This window comes from Pristiophorus japonicus, chromosome 4, assembly GCF_044704955.1.
Source record: "Pristiophorus japonicus isolate sPriJap1 chromosome 4, sPriJap1.hap1, whole genome shotgun sequence".
In the NCBI taxonomy this organism is placed as follows: Eukaryota; Metazoa; Chordata; class Chondrichthyes; family Pristiophoridae; genus Pristiophorus; species Pristiophorus japonicus.
Genome location: NC_091980.1, coordinates 291,797,507 through 291,815,411, shown reverse-complemented (window position 1 = coordinate 291,815,411; position 17,905 = coordinate 291,797,507). Strand labels below are relative to the sequence as shown.

At 43.5% G+C, this 17,905-nt stretch overlaps 1 protein-coding gene across 2 annotated transcripts in view; it reads left to right on the top strand.

Annotated features, from left to right (window-relative positions):
- ylpm1 (YLP motif containing 1) overlaps positions 1–17,905 on the top strand; it is a 153,884-nt gene that overhangs the window by 101,357 nt on the left and 34,622 nt on the right. For both annotated transcript variants that reach the window (XM_070879577.1, XM_070879576.1), the window contains 5 exons: positions 1,250–1,424; positions 1,871–2,019; positions 5,235–5,416; positions 15,937–15,999; positions 16,920–17,039. In XM_070879577.1, the coding sequence (XP_070735678.1) occupies positions 1,250–1,424; positions 1,871–2,019; positions 5,235–5,416; positions 15,937–15,999; positions 16,920–17,039 (689 nt within the window). The remainder of the gene's footprint in view (positions 1–1,249; positions 1,425–1,870; positions 2,020–5,234; positions 5,417–15,936; positions 16,000–16,919; positions 17,040–17,905) is intronic.

The window sequence follows — 17,905 nt, the reverse complement described above, 5'->3', positions numbered from 1 at the left end:
TTTTCTGTCGCAGTTGTGCACAAACAGCTTGCTATTGATCCTTTGTACTGGTCAGTTCTCGATCATGTTGGGAACGCATTATAATTTCATTCCAGTTTCGGATCTGGCCCATAACCGCTAGGGACCATTTAGTTCGCTCTTTATTTTTCATACGGGTCTCGTTTTTCTGCAGACCCTTTTAATTTCGTCCAAGGACCATTGTCCTTTGGAGGTTCCGTACTTTTGTTCAATCTTAATACAGATTTTAGATAAGTTGAATTGTTGCTCTATGTATTCTTTCAACTGTTCGAGAATTAAATCTACCGAAACTTGAGGTGGTGCCTGTCCACCTTTAACAGTTGTAGGCGATTCTTTGCGCTATTCTCCTGCTGCCATTTCTTTACTGAGTTCTTTACTGGGGTCTCGAGTCGTAGGCCTGCTAGCCGATCAATAGGTCAGTGATTAATTAACTAACACACCGCCGAAGTTTAGACGTCTATGGGACCTCGAGCCGACTACCAACCGGAGGGTTCGCAAACCGGAGGCTTTCGGAATCGCGTAGAAGGAGAGGCGAATTTAGACTTTGGACCGAGGACTTTTTTTAAAAAGAGGAGTCCTTACCTCAAATGTAGTTCTGATGTCCAAAATTCAGTTTCTTTCCTCAGCGATCCTGTTTGCAGCGCCAAAATTGTTAGATCTCTTAATTTCCAATGAAATACGAACTCCGATGGTAGTTTTAACTTTTTAATCTCGGCAGAGAGTAACAAACTGCTGGCTGATTGCCAGTTTCTTTGTCTTACTGAGACACATGGTCAAAATGGCTGTACTTTATACCTGGATCAATTTACAGAAAAGAACTCGCCGCCTTTGACCTTATTGGCTCAATTGAAAGTCTTTTAACGTTTTATTGGCTCGCTACCCAAGGTCCGAAAATGTCAAGTTGATTGATGAGTTAATGCAACATGCTGAGCAGCACGTAGTAGCTTTGACTTGGGGGGTCTGTGAATTTTCAAAGCCTGTCTAAATGAGCCTGTTTGAATACTCTATCATTGACGCTTGTTAACATAAACCAAACTTGCAATTGCTATAAAAAGCAATCAATTTATGGTCAACTCTTTCATGCAGTCAAGCTTAATAATTGTTGCCATTTGTCCCAATGATGTCATCAGCAGTCACAAGTTTAAATAAAAAGCATTTGAAAAATTCACTCGAGAATAAATAAGTCAAATAGTCTTCAGACCTCACGTATAAGTGTTTCTCTCCTATTCAGATTCTCTAGGCCCTCGAGATCGTTATGGAGATCGAGATCCATTTTTGGAACGAAGAGGAGATCCATATTTGGACCGGAGAGACTATGATAGAGAGCGTGACCACTACAGGGACAGGCCAATGGGCGATTACGAGAGGGAAGGATTTGAGCGTGAGCGATTTGGGCGTGAGGAAAGGTAAGCACTGGACCTGTTTTAAAATGTCATTACTCAAGATGAAGAATTAACATGCTGAGAAAGCATTTCTACTTTGTACCAAGTAAGTATACAAACTATATCTAAACGATATAGTAATGACACAACATCTTGCCACATCGCTTATGCGGTGAGAAGCTGTATCGGCAGTATATGTTCATCTTGTTTGAATGCAAATAATGAAACCTACATTATAGATGTGTTTTAAGTGTTACACCCATTGGCCTCTGACAAATCAATCTCTGGACTTGAAGCCTGACGGTGAAGCAGCTACACGTTTCTGTACCGAACGAACTGTTCAGAGGGGAGATACTTTTCGGTTGCCTTGCCATGGAGGAGCCTGGTTCTCTTCTGTCCTTTGTAAGTAAACAAAATTGTTTCCCCAGTAATTACAAAAGGCAAACTCTTTTTTGTATGTTCACTTACAGAATATCTCACGCCCCATCTGGCCGGTCAAGTGGATATCACAACTATCAAGACAATAAAGACCCTTTCAGCCGAGGGGGTTTTGACAGACCACAGTTTGATCGCTTATCTGATCGACCACCATTTGATCACCCACCTAGTAGTTTTGGAGGTACTTAATTATATATATAGTGCATACAATGATGTATGTGTCAGTTATATTGCATATTCATGAAATTGCCAATTTAAGCCTTGCAACATTAAAATGACTGCTGGCCAATGGTTGAGATGATGGCTATATCCAAGCTACATCAAACTGTTGCATAATATGTCCATTACTGGCAGTCCTGTTAGCATCAGATACTTTAGTGGCTTAGGTTTCCAGTTGATGGTAAATTGAGCTGAGTAGCATGATTGACAATTTAAGTATTGTGAGTGGACTTAGTTTTGTTGGGGACATCTATGTATGGGAATAAAATCTCAGAAGAGATTATCTGTATCTATCCCAATTCAAATAATAAGTCCTTTTCACCATCAGGTATTTACCCAACTGCTTTTTAACAACATGTATCAATGTGCTGGCTTTTATAGAATCTGTTGGGGTATTGTTTATGATTTTTAGTCAACAAATAATAGGAGCTTGTAACAAAAGTAATACAATAATCAGGAGAGACTTCATATAGACTGGGCAAATCAAATTCGCAAAGGTAGTCTTGAGGACGAATTCATGGAATGCATTCAAGACAGTTTCCGAGAACAGTACCCCACGGAACCAACTAGGGAACAGGCTATTTTCGATCTTGTATTGTCTAATGAGACAGGGTAATTAGTAATCTCATAGTACAGGATCCTCTGGGGAAGAGTGATCTGAATATGATGGAATTTTATGTTGAGTTTCAGTGTGAAATACTTAAGTCTGATATGAAAGTCTTAAACTTAAATAAAACCAATTGCATAGGTATGAAGGGCGAATTGGCTAAGGGATATTGGTGAATTAAATTAAAAGTTATGATGGTAGAGAAGCAGTGGTAAACATTTAAAGAAATATTCCAAAATTCTCAATGAATATACATTCCATTGAGAAGTAACTCCACGGGAAAAGTGATCCATCCGTGGCAAACTAAAGAAGTTAATCGTATTAGATTAAAAGAAGAGGCTTATAATGTTGCGAAGAATAGTATTAAGCCTGAGGATTGGGAGACCTTTAGAAACCAGCAAAAGATGACCAAAAGATTGATGAGGGAGAAAATAGAATGAGTGTAAACTAGCAAGAAATATAAAACCAGATTGAAAGAACTTCTACAAGAATGAAAAAGGAAGCGAGTAGCAAAAATAAGCATTGGTCCCTTTGAGGCTGAGCAAGGTGAAATTATAATGGGGAATAAGAAAATGGCAGCGACTTTAAACAAATATTTTATATCTGTCTTCACAGTAGAAGACACACAAGTATACCAACAATAGACTCAGTCCCCAAAAGCCAATAGTGGGGAACCAAGGGGCTAATAAGTGTGAGTAACTTAAAGTAATTAATATCAATAGAGAAAAGTACTTGAGAAACTAATTGCACTAAAAGCAAACATATCCCCCAGACCTGATGGCCTATATCCTAGGGTTCGAAAAGAGGTGACTGCAGAGATAGTGGCTGCATTGTTCTTCCAAATTCACTAGATTCTAGAATGGTCCCAGCGGCTTAGAAGATAGCAAATGTAACCCCGCTATTCAAGAAAGGAGGGAGAGAGAAAATAGAGAACTATAGGCCAAATGCTGAAATCCATTATTAAAGAAGTGGTAACATGGCACTTCAAAAAAAAAAAAATCATAGTATGATTAGGCAGAATCAACATGGCTTTATGAAAGCGAAATCATGTTTAACAAATTTATTAGAGTTTTTTGAGGATGTAATTAGCAGATTTCTAAAAGGCATTCAATAAGGTGCCACATAAAAGGTTGCTATGAAAGGTAAGGGCTCATGGGGTTGGTGGTAATATATTAGCATGGATAGAGGATTGGTTATCAGAGAGAAACCAAGACAGAAACAGGGATAAACAGGCCATTTTCCAGTTGGCAAGCTGTAACTAGTGGGGTGCCGCAAGGATCAGTGCTTGGGCCTCAGTTATTTGCAATCTCTATTAATAACTTGGATGAGGGGACCGAGTGCAATGTAGCCAAGTTTGCTGCTGATAAAAAGCTAGGTTGGAAAGTAAGCTATGAGGTGGAATCAAAGCCTGCAAAGGGATATAGACAAGTTAAGTGAGTGGGCATTAAGATGGCAGATGGAGTATAATGTGGGGAAATGTGAGATTATTCACTTTGGTAGGAAGAATAGAAAAACAGAATCTTTTTTTAATGGTGAGAAACAATTAAATGTTGGTGTTCAGAGATTTAGGTGTCTTTATTAGCCTTTATTTCAAGGGGGTTGGAGTAGAAGAATAAGGAAATCTTACTCCATTGTACAGGACTTTGGTGATACAGTTTTGATCTCCTTACCCGAGGATATGCCTATGATGCAACGAAGATTCACTATATTGATCACTGGGGTGAGAGGGTTGTCTTATGAGGCGAGATTGAGTAGATTGGGCCTATTTTCTCTGGAGTTTCAAGGAATGAGAGGTAATCTAATTGAAACATATAAGATTCTGAGAGGGATTGACAGGATAGATGCTGGGAGATGGTTTCCTCTGGCTGGAGAGTCTAGAACTAGGGGGCATAGTCTCAGGATAAGGGGTCGGCCATTTAAGACTGAGATGAGGAGGAATTTCTTCATTGACGATTGTGAATATTTGGAATTCTCTACCCCAAAAGGCTGTAGATGCTAAGTATATTCAAGGCTGAGAGAGATAGATTTTTGGCCTCTGCGAGAATTAAGGGATCCGGAGATCGGGCAGGAAAATGGAGAAGAAGTTGAAGATCAGCCATGATATTGAATGGTGGAGCAGGTTCAAGGGGCCGTGTGGCCTCCTCTTGCTTTAAATTTTTATGTTTACTATCATTAACTTTTCTGCCATGAGAACAAGCCTGGTTCCATTTAGCTGCTTTTGCAACTTAACTTTCAAGTTCCAGGATCCTCACTTTTCTCTGTTTTCTCTAACCTCTTACCAATATATCAGTATCAGTTTGCAAAGATGGTAACCCGATTTGCACACATTCTAGATATGGTTTTGCCATTCTGTAAACCAGTAATTTTTGTTCATTTTGAGTACTTGAGTCGATAGCTGAACATTACTGTTTTCTTCATGTCAAGTCTTGAGTGTTGTAATAAAAATTATTTTGCTTTTTGAAAAATTGCATTGTTTATCTTAACTGCACACACATCTTTGTAACTTTTTATATTTATTAATAATCAAATACCAGCATTGGTCAAATCCCTCCACTTATCAATAATTTCAGGTGAGAGACGTGGATACTCTGATGAGAGGATACCTGCCTCGGCCTCTCATACATCACATCCTCCTCCTCCTCCTCCTCCTCCTCCTCCGCCTCCTGCTCCTCCACGTGTTGAAAAGAAACCAGAGAGTAAAAATGTTGACGATATTCTGAAAATGCCTGGCAGGGAAAGCCGGCCTGACCGGGTGAGTTATGTTTGTTTGTGTCTCGTTTTCTGCGCTCTGTTGGGTTTTTCTATTGATCGAGTTTGATTTTAAAATTCAAGTGATTGCATGTGTCTTGTGTGGGGTTCATTCAGAGTTGTAATGTTCAACACATATTCTGGAGCTAGGTGTTGGCCTTGGCTAAGTGATAGCATTCTTGCTTCTGAGATAAATGGTCATGATTCATGCCTCACTCCAAAGCTTTAAACGCACGATCGAGGCTGACATTTAATACTGAAGTAGGGAACATTGGTCCTGGTTAGTATTTATTCCTCAACCAACGTCACAAAAACAGACTGCTATGCATAAATTGGCTGTTGTGTTTACCTACATTACAGCAGTGACCTATACTTCAAAAAGTAATTCATTGGTTGTGAATCACTTTGGAGATCTTAAGGTCACAAAGGCATTATATAAATGCAAATTATTTTTTTTTTAAACTCAATTTAGGTGAAATTTGAGTTTATTTTGTCTCTGGTATTCTACCTGCAAGGCCATTCCATGTAGTCACCTCCATCATAAGATCAAGTTGAAAAAGATGACTAACAATTTTGCACGGTCATTTGTAAGAAGCAGGTTCAATGGGCCAAATGGTAGTTTCTCACTTAATACTTGGTATAATTACATGCTTCAGTTTGGGCCAAAACTTAACATACATCCAGGATTTTGATTAGATCATGGAATTGACAACAGCAAAATAGATCAACTGACCTAGTACATAGGCTGCAAGATTAGATAGGTATTCTGGAGTAAAGTTTAACTCCTTCCATGAATCCCTCCATTCAGGTTATTGGCCACAGCACTGAAATGGCCCTTACCAAGGTCACGAACAGCCTTTTTCTGTGACTTACTCCTTCTTAGCACAGGAGCAGGTGTAAGCGATTCAGCCCCTCGAGCCAGTTCTACCATTCGGTTAGATCATAGCTTATCTGTACCTCAACTCCAGCCTTTGTTCCATATCCCTTGATACCCTTAGCTGACAAAAATCTGTTGATCTATCTTAATAATTTCAATTGTCTCAGCAACTACTGGGGCAGCGAGTTCCAGATTTCCACTGCCCTGTGTGTGGATAAAGTGCTTCCTGATTTCACTCCTAAATGGTGTAGCTCTAATTTTAAGATTATGCCCTCTTGTTCTGGGTTCCCCCACCAGAGGAAGTAGTTTCTCTGCAATGATCTGATCGAATCCCTTAATCATTTTAAATACCTCAATTTGATCACCCCACGGCCTTCTAAACTCAAGGGAATACTAGCTGAATTTAGGCAAAAGCAAAATACTGCAAGTGCTGGAATTTGGAATAAAAACAGAAAATGCTGAAAGTCTTGGGGGTGTGTGCGGCGGGGTGGGGGGGCAAAGATTGGCAGTGGTTACACTCTGAAATTGTTGAACTCAGTGTTGAGTCCAGAAGGCTGCATAGTGCTGAAACGAAAGATGAGGTGCTGTTCCTCGAGCTTGCGTTGAGCTTCGTTGGAACAGTGTAGGAGACCGAGGACGGAGAGATCAGAGTGAGAATGGAGTGAAGAATTAAAGTGACAGGCGACCAGAAACGGTTACCCAATCTACGTTTGGTCTCCCTAATGTAGAGGAGACCATATCATGAGCAGCGAATACTGTATACTAAATTGAAAGAAGTACAAGTAAATTGCTGTTTCACCTGGAAGGAGAATTTGGAGCCCTGAATATTGGGAAGGGAGGAGGTAAAAGGGCAGGTGTTGCATCTCCTGTGCTTGCATGGAAAGGTGCTGTGGGGAGCGGGTGCTGGGGGTGGCTGCGGAATGGACCAGGGTGTTGTGAAGGGAGTGGTCTCTTAATTTTTGCGGCGCGACAGCTGCAGGGAACAGTGGCAGCACTTACACATGGTCTTCTTCGACCTTACAAGGGCCTTTGACAGGGTCTATGGAGCGTCCTCCTCCGTTTTGGATGCCTCCGAAAATTCATCAACATTCTCCGCCTGCTCCACGACATGCAGGCCGTGATCCTTACCAACGGATCCATTACAGACCTAATCCACATCCGGACCGGGGTCAAATAGGGCTGCGTCTTTGTCCCAACCCTCTTCTCAATCTTCCTCACTGCCATGCTCCACCTCACAGTCAACAAGCTCCCCACTGGAGTGGAGCTAAACTACAGAACCAGTGGGAACCTGTTCAACCTTTGCCGTCTCCAGGCCAGGTCCAAGACCTCCCCAACCTCTGTCGTCGAGCTACAGTACGCGGACGATGCCTGCGTCTGCGCACATACAGAGTCTGAACTCCAGGACATAGTCAACGTATTTACTGAGGCATACGAAAGCATAGGCCTTACACTAAACATCCGTAAGACAAAGTTCCTCCACCAGCCTGTCCTCGCCGCACAGCACTGCCCCCCAGTTATCAAGATCCACAGAGTAGCCCTGGACAACGTGGACCGTTTCCCATACCTCGGGAGCCTCTGATCAACAAGCGCAGACATTGATGACGAGGATCAACACCGCCTCCAGTGCACCAGTGCAGCCTTCAGCCGCCTGAGGAAAAGTGTGTTCGAAGACCAGACCCTCAAATCTGCCAGCAAGCTCATGGTCTACAAGGCTGTAATAATACCCGCCCTCCTGTATGGCTCAGAGACATGGACCATGTACAATAGACACCTCAAGTCGCTGGAGAAATACCACCAACGATGTCTCCGCAAGATCCGACAAATCCCCTGGAGGACAGACGCACCAATATTGGCGTCCTCGACCAGCCCAACATCCCCAGTATTGAAGCACTGACCACACTTGATCAGCTCCGCTGGGCAGGTCACATTGTCCGCATGCCAGACACAAGACTCCCAAAGCAAGACTCCTTCACAGCAAACGAGCCAAAGGTGGGCAGAGGAAACATTACAAGGACACCCTCAAAGCCTCCCTGATAAAGTGCAACATCCCCACTGACACCTGGGAGTCCCTGGCCAAAGACCGCCTTAAGTGGAGGAAGTGCATCCAGGAGGGCGCTGAGCACCTCTAGTCTCATCGCCGAGAGCATGCAGAAACCCAGCGCAGGCAGTGGAAAGAGCGTGCGGAAAATCTCTCCCACCCTCCCTTACCCTCAACGACTATCTGTCCCACCTGTGACGAGGACTGTGGCTCTCGTATTGGACTGTTCAGCCACCTAAGGACTCGCTTCAGGAGTGGAAGCAAGTATTCCTCGATTCCGAGTTACTGCCTATGATGATGATGATGGTCCCTTCAGAATGCTGGGAGGGGAAGGGAAGATGTGATTGGTGGTGGGATTACGCTGGAGGTGGCAGAAATGGAGGAGGATGACCCGTTTTAATGTGGAGGCTGGTGGGATGAAAGGTGAGGACAAGGGGAAATCCTGTCATGGTTCTGAGAGGGGAAAGAATGAGAGCAGAGGTGCGGGAATTAGAACCGACACTGTTGAGGGCCATATTAACCACGGCGGATCCTCTGAGGAAAAAGAAAGACATGTCAGGGGCACGAGTGTGAAAGGTGGTGTCAGAGCAGATGCGATGGAGGCGGAGAAACTGGGAGAATGGAATGGAGTCCTTACAGGATGTGGGGTGGGAGGAAGTGCAGTCCAGGTAGCTGTGGGAGTCAATGGGCTTATAGTGGATACTCAATAAGAGTTAATGTACAAGTCCCGCGTGTCCACAGTAACTGACATGAGGTCAGCCCACTAGATGGAACCTCGGGCGCCCTGAGCTTGATCTCCGGTGTCTCCAATCCCTTGCATATTTACTCTGATTGATGGACCAGTATAAGGTATGGTGGAGGACAGAGAATCTGCTCATCTTACATTTCTTAAGGTATTAAAGTTGCTGACACTAGACTCTCAAACCTACTAATTAATTAGACATAGTATTAGCTCGAATCAAACCAAACATTACATCAAGATCTGATAGTCATTCGATTCCTCAGGACCTGAATATCATCGGCTTTTGAATGTGGAAGGAGAAATGTTTGCCTGTTCTGTCTGTGGGAAAAGATTTCCAACATCAGTGTGACTGAAAAAGTAGCGAGACACACACACTCAAGAGTGTTCCAGTGCACTGACTGTGGAAAGAGCTTTAACCAGTTACACAGTCTGAAAAAAACGAGGCTTCAACTGATCTTCCAACCTGGAGAGACACAAGAACACCTGTACCACGGAGAAACTGTGGAAATATGGGGACTGTGGGAAGGGATTCAATTACCCATCCAAGCTGGATATTCATTGATGCATTCACACCGGGGAGAGGCCGTTCACTTGTTCCGTGTGTGGGAAGGGTTTCACTCAGTTATCCAAGCTCCTGACACACAAGCGAGTTCACACTGGAGAGAGACACTTCACCTGCATTGAGTGTGGATATCTTCTGACACACTGACTTGTTCACAAGAGATCGTTTAAATGTTCTGACTGTGCGACGAGCTTTAAAAGCACAAAGGATCTGCTGAAGCACCATGTCCTCACGCTGGGGAGAGGCCGTTCACCTGCTCTGTGTGGGAAGGGATTCACTCAGTCATGCATGCTGCTCAGACACCAGCAAGTTCACAACTAACTGCAATGGTTGGATTCTGCTGTTATTGCTGCTGTTAATCTCGGCAGCGTGGAGGCCCCGACCTGCCGCTGTTGGTTTCTGGCAGGACGGGGCCATAAAAGGAGCGGAAGTGCGGCGGCCCGGGGGCAGCGTGGAGGCCACTTCAGGGAGCAGCGCAAGCTGGTGCAGGAGGGTGACGACTTGGAGAAGGGCGACTGGATTGGACGTCACCAAAATCAAGGTAGCTGATTGGAGCGTGGGCAGGTACAGCAGGAGCGTGAGGTCGGGGTCCAGGAGAGGCGTGAGTTCGGGGCCCAGAAGTGGCGTGGGCCCAGGGGCAGCATGGGCCAGCCCACATTGCGATATGTGTGTGCACTAGGTCCGAGCAGCAGAGCTGATCTCCAGTCGTCTTGGTTAATCCTTGCCACTGGAACAAGACCTAGCTCTGTCAAGCCAATGTGGTGGTTGGTGTGCAATGGCCACCACACGTTAAAAAAATCTATGCACAGACATCTTCCACCCTTCAACATGTAGTTTGGGACCTGGAATGTCAGGTCCGTCATTGAAACACCTGAGAACTCATCCTGTTTTGGCGTGGAAGCAAGTCATCCTCGATACGAGGGACCGTCTAAGAAGAAGAGTGGATACTGGTCGAAAGCCTATCCGCAGCGATGGAGACGGAGAAGTTGAGGAAGGGAAGGGAAGAGATGGAGCATGTGAAGGTGAGGGAAGGTTGGAAATTGGATGCAAAGTGAATAAAATTTTCAAGTTCAGGGCAAGAGCAGGAAACGGCACCGATACAGTCATCAATGTATCGGAAAAAGAGGTGAGGGAGGGGACCCGAGTACGACTGGAATAAAGAATTTTCCACATATCCCATGAAAAGGCAGGCATAGCTAGGACCCATGTGGGTTCCCATAGCAACACCTTTAATTTGGAGGAAGTGAGCGGAGTTAAAAGGAGTAGTTGATTAATGTGAGAACAAGTTCAGCCATGCAGAGGAGGGTGGTGGGGGATGGGGTCTGGTTGGGCCTCTGCTCGAGGAAGAAGCGGAGCGCCCTCAGGCCATCCTGGTGGGGATGGAAGTGTAGAGGGATTGAACGTCCATGGTGAAAAGGAGATGGTTGGAGCCAGGTAACTGGAAACTGTAGTGGTGGAGGGCGTCGGAAGGGTCACGGATGGGATGAGAGTGGACGAGAAAAAATAAGAGTTGAGATCGGAAGAAATGAATTCTGTGGAGCAAGACTTCCTGAATTTAGGCAACATGTCCTTCTAATTTAACCTTCTGGTGAATCTGTACCACTTCCAAGGCCAATATATCTTCCTGAGATTCGGTGGCCAAAACTGAAATATGTACTCCAAATGGGCTCTGACCAAGGACCTGTACAACTGAAGCATAACTTCCTCACTTTTGAATCCCCTTGATAAAGCCCAAATATAGCATTACCTTTTAGGGATTTGTGTACATGGACACGTAAATCCCTTTGCTCCTCCATAGCTCTTAGTCTTTCACCATTAGGAAAATATTCCTTTGTCTTTTGCAATTTCTGCACATTTAACTCCATTTGCCACAGTTTTTCCCACTCGCTTAGTCTGTCTACGTCTCTTTGTAACTTCCTGCTCCCATCTACACAACTTACTGTGCCTCCTAACTTACTGACATCTACAAACTTGGATAAATAATACTATTTCTTCATCCTAGTCATTGATATATAATGAAAAGCTGAGGCCCCAGTACTGATCCCTGAGGAACACCACTTGTCACATCCTACCAATCAAAGAACGAACCCATTATCCCTGTTCTCTGTCTCCTGCTGACTCATGTCATATCCTTCACAACCCATCTTCAGCCTTCCCTACAGCTGATCACACTATCCTCCTCCAACATCTCTCCTCTGCGTCCAGCTCTGTGGCACTGTCCTTGCTTGGTTCCACTTTTACATATCATAAGAACATAAGAAGCAGGAGCAGACCACCTGGCCCCTCGAGCCTGCTCCACCATTCAATAAGATCATGGCTGATCTAATCTTGGCCTCAACTCCACTTTCCTGCCGCACCCCATAAACCTTTGACTCCCTTAACTTTCAAAAATCTGTCTTATCGCCAACTTAAATATATTTAATGACCCAGCCTCCACAGTTCTCTGGGGTAGAAAATTCCAAAGATTCACGACCCTCTGAGAGAAGAAATTCCTCCTCATTTCCATTTTAAATGGGCGATCCCTTATTCTGAAACTATGCCCCCTAGTTCTAGATTCCCCCACAGGGGGAAACATCCTCTCTGCATCTACCCTGTCTAGCCCCCTCAGAATCCTATACATTTCAATAAGATCACTTACCGTTCTTTTAAACTCCAATGAGTATAGGTCCAACCTGCTCAACCTTTCTTCATATGACAACTCCTTCATCTCAAGAATCAACCGTGAACTTCTCTGAACTGCCTCCAATGCAAGTATATCCATCCTTAAATAAGGAGACCAAGACTATACGCAGTACTCCAGGTGTGGTCTCACCAACGCACTGTGCAATTATAGCAGGACTTCCCGACTTTTATACTCCACCACCTTTGCAATGAAGACCAACATTACATTTGCTTTCCTAATTACTTGCTGTATCTGTATGCTAACTTTTTGTGTTTCATGCACAAGGACCCCCCAGATCCCTCTGTACCGCAGCATTTTGTAATCTCTCCCCATTTAAAAAATAATTTGCTTTTTTATTTTTCCTACCAATATGGATAACCTCACATTTTCCCACATTATATTCCATCTGCCAAATTTTTGCCCACTCATTTAGCCTATCTATAATTCCTTTGCAGAATCATAAGAACATAAGAAGTAGGAGTAGGCCATACTGCCCCTCGATCCTGCTCCGCCATTTAATATGATCATGGCTGACCCGATCATGGACTCAGGTCCACGTCCCTGCCTGCTCCCCATAACCCCTTATTCCCTTATCGTTTAAGAAACTGTCTATTTCTGTCTTAAATTTATTCAATGTCCCAGCTTCCACAGCTCTCTTGAGACAGCGAATTCTGCAGATTTACAACCCTCAGAGAAGAAATTTCTCCTCATCTCAGTTTTAAATGGGCGACCCCTTATTCTACGATGATGTCCTCTATTTCTAGTCTCGCCTATCAGTGGAAACATCCTCTCTGCATCCACTTTGTCAAGTCCCCTCATAATCTTATATGTTTCTATAAGATCACCTCTCATTCTTCTGAATTCCAATGAGTACTTAGTCTGTCTGTCCTTTTACAGATTTTTTGTGTCCTCACACATTGCTTTTCCTCCCACCTTTGTTTCGTCAACAAACTTGGCTCATTATACTCGGTCCCTTCTTCCAAGCCATTAATATAGATTGTAAATAGTTGGGGTCCCAGCACTGATCCCTGCGGCATCCCACTAGTTACGAATTGCCAACCTGAGAATGAACCATTTATCCCGACTCTCTGTTAGCTAGCCAATCCTCTATCCATGCTAATATATTACCCCCAACCCCGTGAACTTTTATCTTGTGTAGTAACCTTTTATGTGGCACCTTATCAAATGCCTTCACAGCAAGTGCATATCTAGCAATGGCTTCTCTTCTCACCCAGCAATATCATTTCAGAGGTTTCCGAAGGATCTATCCTTTCACCCCTCCCCCATTTTCATGTTGCCCATTTGCAATATCATCTGTAGACATGGGGTCCGCTTCCACGTGTATGGTGATGACACCCAGTTTTACCTCTCCACCACCTCTCTCGACTGTTTCTGTCGAATGCTTGTCTGATATCGTCTTGCATAAGCTGCAATTTCCTCCAGCTAAACTTTGGGAAGATTGATGCCAACATAAGCACCAGCCACAAACTCCATACCCTCGCAACTCACATCAACCCCTCCCCCACCCCCCGACCACTGTGTCAGGAGGAACCGGACCGTTTGCAGCCTCGGTGTTCTGTTCAGCCCCAAGTTGAGATTCTGACCCTGAATTCTCTCACAGGTCGCCTATTTTCACCACCGTAACGTCATCTACCCTACCTCAGCCCATCTGCCACTGAAATCCTCATTCATGCCTTTATTCCCTCCATTCTTATTTACTTCATTATTTTCTTGGCTGATCTCCTAGCACTGCTGACTGTATCCTATGCTGCGCATGGTTTTCTTGCCCTCACTGATCTGCATTGGCTTGAGGTCTCCAAATGCCTCAGATTTAAAATTCTTTCCAATTATCCCATCCTTCTCTTATCTTTTTCAGCCCTACAACTTTCCACCTTCCCTTGAGCTCTCTACTGGGATGACCACCCAGCTTGGCTCATTATTGGTACCTGAGAATAGATCTGTTGCTGAGAGCTAGGATTCTTCCCATTTTGCTCCAGATTATCTTGCAAGCTGAATAATGTGATCCTGGTTAGAGAGGCAGTGGGAAGCATATCAGTATTTAGTGTTGGTAAACTGCATGGATTAGCTGGTTGCAATCTGGGACTTGGGGTTTCCCAATCGATAACTATTGCCAATGTGTGCCTAAACTCTTGTTAATTTAGGTAAGTGGGGTGTAAGTAAGGGGAAAGAGCGTGAGGTGTAAGTTTGGGCAAACAGAAACTCTACCTTTGAGGATTTCTCGGTAACTTGGTTTGTCAATTGAAGCACAGTGATGGATTTCTGTGCATGTCAGGCAGCCCAACTAATAAGATTATACGCTGTGTTCAAAAGACAGGCTTTATGAGCCAATTAATTATTTTTGTTTCATGCTTTATGTTCCATGAGCCCCAGTACCTACTAATTATAAGCACTTTACATTTTTTTTAATCCTGGGACCCAGGGGTCTACTGAATGGCTAAGTATTCAGGTTCAAGTTTAGTAGAAATTTCACAACACACATTGGGCTGGATCTTGCTGGCACCGTTCCCTTTCCCTTAGATTTTCCAAGGCAAGTTGCTGTCAGTGGGACATCCAGATGCTGCGGCGCTCTCTACAGGGTTTCTGGGACCTGTGATCAGAGCAAGCAACTGTGTATCTACTTAACCAATCAGATTGAAGAATAATTAATGAGCACCGCAGCATCTGAACCAGGAAGTGCAAGCTAGAGTAGTGAATTCAATATCAAATCAAGTACAGAAAGCGAAATAGAGAGAAGGAGGAAAGATTGGACGAAGAGAGAGAAAATAGACAAAGAAAAAGTAAAAAACAATTATTTCATTTAAAAAAAAATTAAAATCTGAAGAAATGAGACTCTACACTTTTTGAAGTAGAGTTTCAGTGCCAGAGGGGTTGTTTGGCAGTAATTGGGACCTACCATGCCATTCAAAGGGTACTCAGACTGAAAGGATTGAATTAACAGTTTAGTCCGTACCTAAGCTGTCAGTACATGAACTTCGTGCCGTTTAATACATTTAAATGAGAAGCCAGGCGGTGAAATGTCATTTTCACACAGCGTACGGATGAGCAGCGCATTTTGCCAGTCAGCCTCTGGATTTTTGTGTTTCGCTGCGCATGCGCACTTGCCAGAAGTGACTGTCCAATTTGTGCATAAATAACGGTGAGCATTGTTAGCCCCACCATCACCTTCACAGCAAAATCTGTCCCAAAAATTTTAGTTGCAGTTAATAAATTTTAATTCAACTTCTATTAAGGGTGAATTTGGTTCTTGCACACGTTCACTTGCCTTAAATGCAGTCTCCTCACATTAAGAAATAACTACTTGTACAGACCATCAGCTGTTAACTAGTGCTTTATATTCAGTGTATCTCTGTTTCTGTATGTAATATTAGTATTCTATTTTTGGTTTTAAAACAGAATTATTTACAATGCATGGTTGAATCCCATTGTATGCAATAGGTTAGGACAGGTAGAACATTTGTCTGACTTGGGTATAATGGTAATGACTATCTGTACCAGGAGCCAGTTGAGCTTTGGTACAAATTTGCTTACATTTGATTAGTGTGTATATATAGTATGTGGATCTGATGGTTTGTATTTTGCAGTAACTTACAGCATTGCTTTCTTTGTCCATGATTTCTTACAGATTGTAGTTATTATGCGAGGACTCCCCGGTAGTGGGAAGACACATGTTGCTAAACTCATTCGTGTGAGTACAATCTTTTGACAGACCATTTTCAGAATTGCAAATTTTTGGGGAAAACTGCACAAATGTTGGAATTTTGTCCAGTATGAAAGCATTGGGCCAGAGCCCTCTTGATGACTCAGCTACTGAGGAGGAGAGTGAATAACTGTGCCATACAGACCAGAAAGGGCCTAGTTAGCTGATGTCAGGTGGGAATGTACAATTTACCTTGGCGCTTCTAGTTAGGGAAGGAAATGTTGGGCAATGTATCTGCTCCTGTTTCCTTTCCAGCTCCTGCTTGGAGGATGTGTGCATGCATCCTCTTTTACCAAGTCTATGAATGTAAGTTGTCTTGGCATGCATAAAGTATGGGCTCCTGATTGAGGTTTACTGGAAGGCAACCAGTACCCTTGGAACTGTACTTCAGCAAAGAGTCAGTGCCTGAGTGATAGGTGTGAGGAAAAAGTGGCGAGAAGTTTGTCTTGATGCTTTGATTTTTCAAGGCGTGATGTCTGCTGAATTATGAGCGTCACAGTGGAAGCTTGCATATGCATATTGTTTAATTGCACAGTTGCTAAATGACTTCACGTTAATATGATTGTATACTTAATTGGGTTTTTAAAAAATATCTTAGAATATGTAGGATTTACCCACTAATGACAATGTACCAATTAATGCGTCAATTTGAGCAAAATCTTGGCTCTGGCTATCGCCCGAGTGAAACGTCATCAGAATACAAATGTTGTCAATAATTATTTAAAATAATTTCAAACTGTGAAGAGTTTTTATTTTGTTGACTTGTGTTAACATTTTGTCATACAAAAACATAGGATTAAATTGTGTTTGTGCTTAATGATACAAAGGTAATAAATTGGAACCTCTCTGTAGAGACTCTTCCTTATCTCATGAGCTGAAGTATTTGCTTCTCTGTGCTTCTATTTTAGGATAAGGAGGTAGAGTACGGAGGAGCTGCACCACGGGTCCTCAGCTTGGATGATTACTTCATGACTGAGGTAGAAAAAGTGGTGAAGGACCCAGACAGCGGCAAACGAGTCAAAAAGAAGGTAAGTGCTGAGAAAACTGGTTATATTCGAATCATAGAAATTTACAGCACGGAAGGAGACCTTTTCGGCCCATCATGTCCGCGCCGGCCGGCCGACCAAGAGCTATCCAGCCTAATCCCACTTTCCAACTCTTGATCCATAGCCCTATAGGTTACGGCACTTTAAGTGCACATCAAATATCTTTTAAATGTGGTGAGGGTTTCTGCCTCTACCACCCTTTCAGGTAGTAAGTTCCAGACCACCACTACCTTCTAGGTGAAGAAATTTCCCCTCCTATCTCCACTAAACCTTTCCCCAATTACTTTAAATCTACGTCCTCTGGTTGTTGACCCCTCTGCCAAGGGAAACACGTCCTTCCTATCCACTCTATCCAGGACCCTCATAATTTTATACACCTCAATCAGGTCTTCCCTCAGCCTCCTCTGTGCTAAAGAAAACAGACCCAGCATCTCCAATCTTTCCTCATATCCAAAATTCTCCAGTCCAGGCAACATTCTTGTAAATCTTTTCTGCACCCTTTCCAGTGCAATCACATCTTTCCTGTAATGTGGTGACCAGAACTGCACAGTACTCCAGCTGTGGCCTAACCAATGTTTTATACAGTCCAAGCATAACTTCTTTGCTCTTGTATTCCATGCCTCGACTAATAAAGGCAAGTATTCCATATGCCGCCTTAACCACCTTATCCACCTGGCCTGCTACCTTTAGGGATCTGTGGACCTGCACTCCAAGGTCCCTTTATTCCTCTACACTTTTCAATGACTTACCATTTAATGTGTATTCCCTTGCCTTGTTAGACCTCCCCCAAATGCATTACCTCACACCTATCCGGATTAAATTCCACTGTTTTTCCCACCTGACCAGTA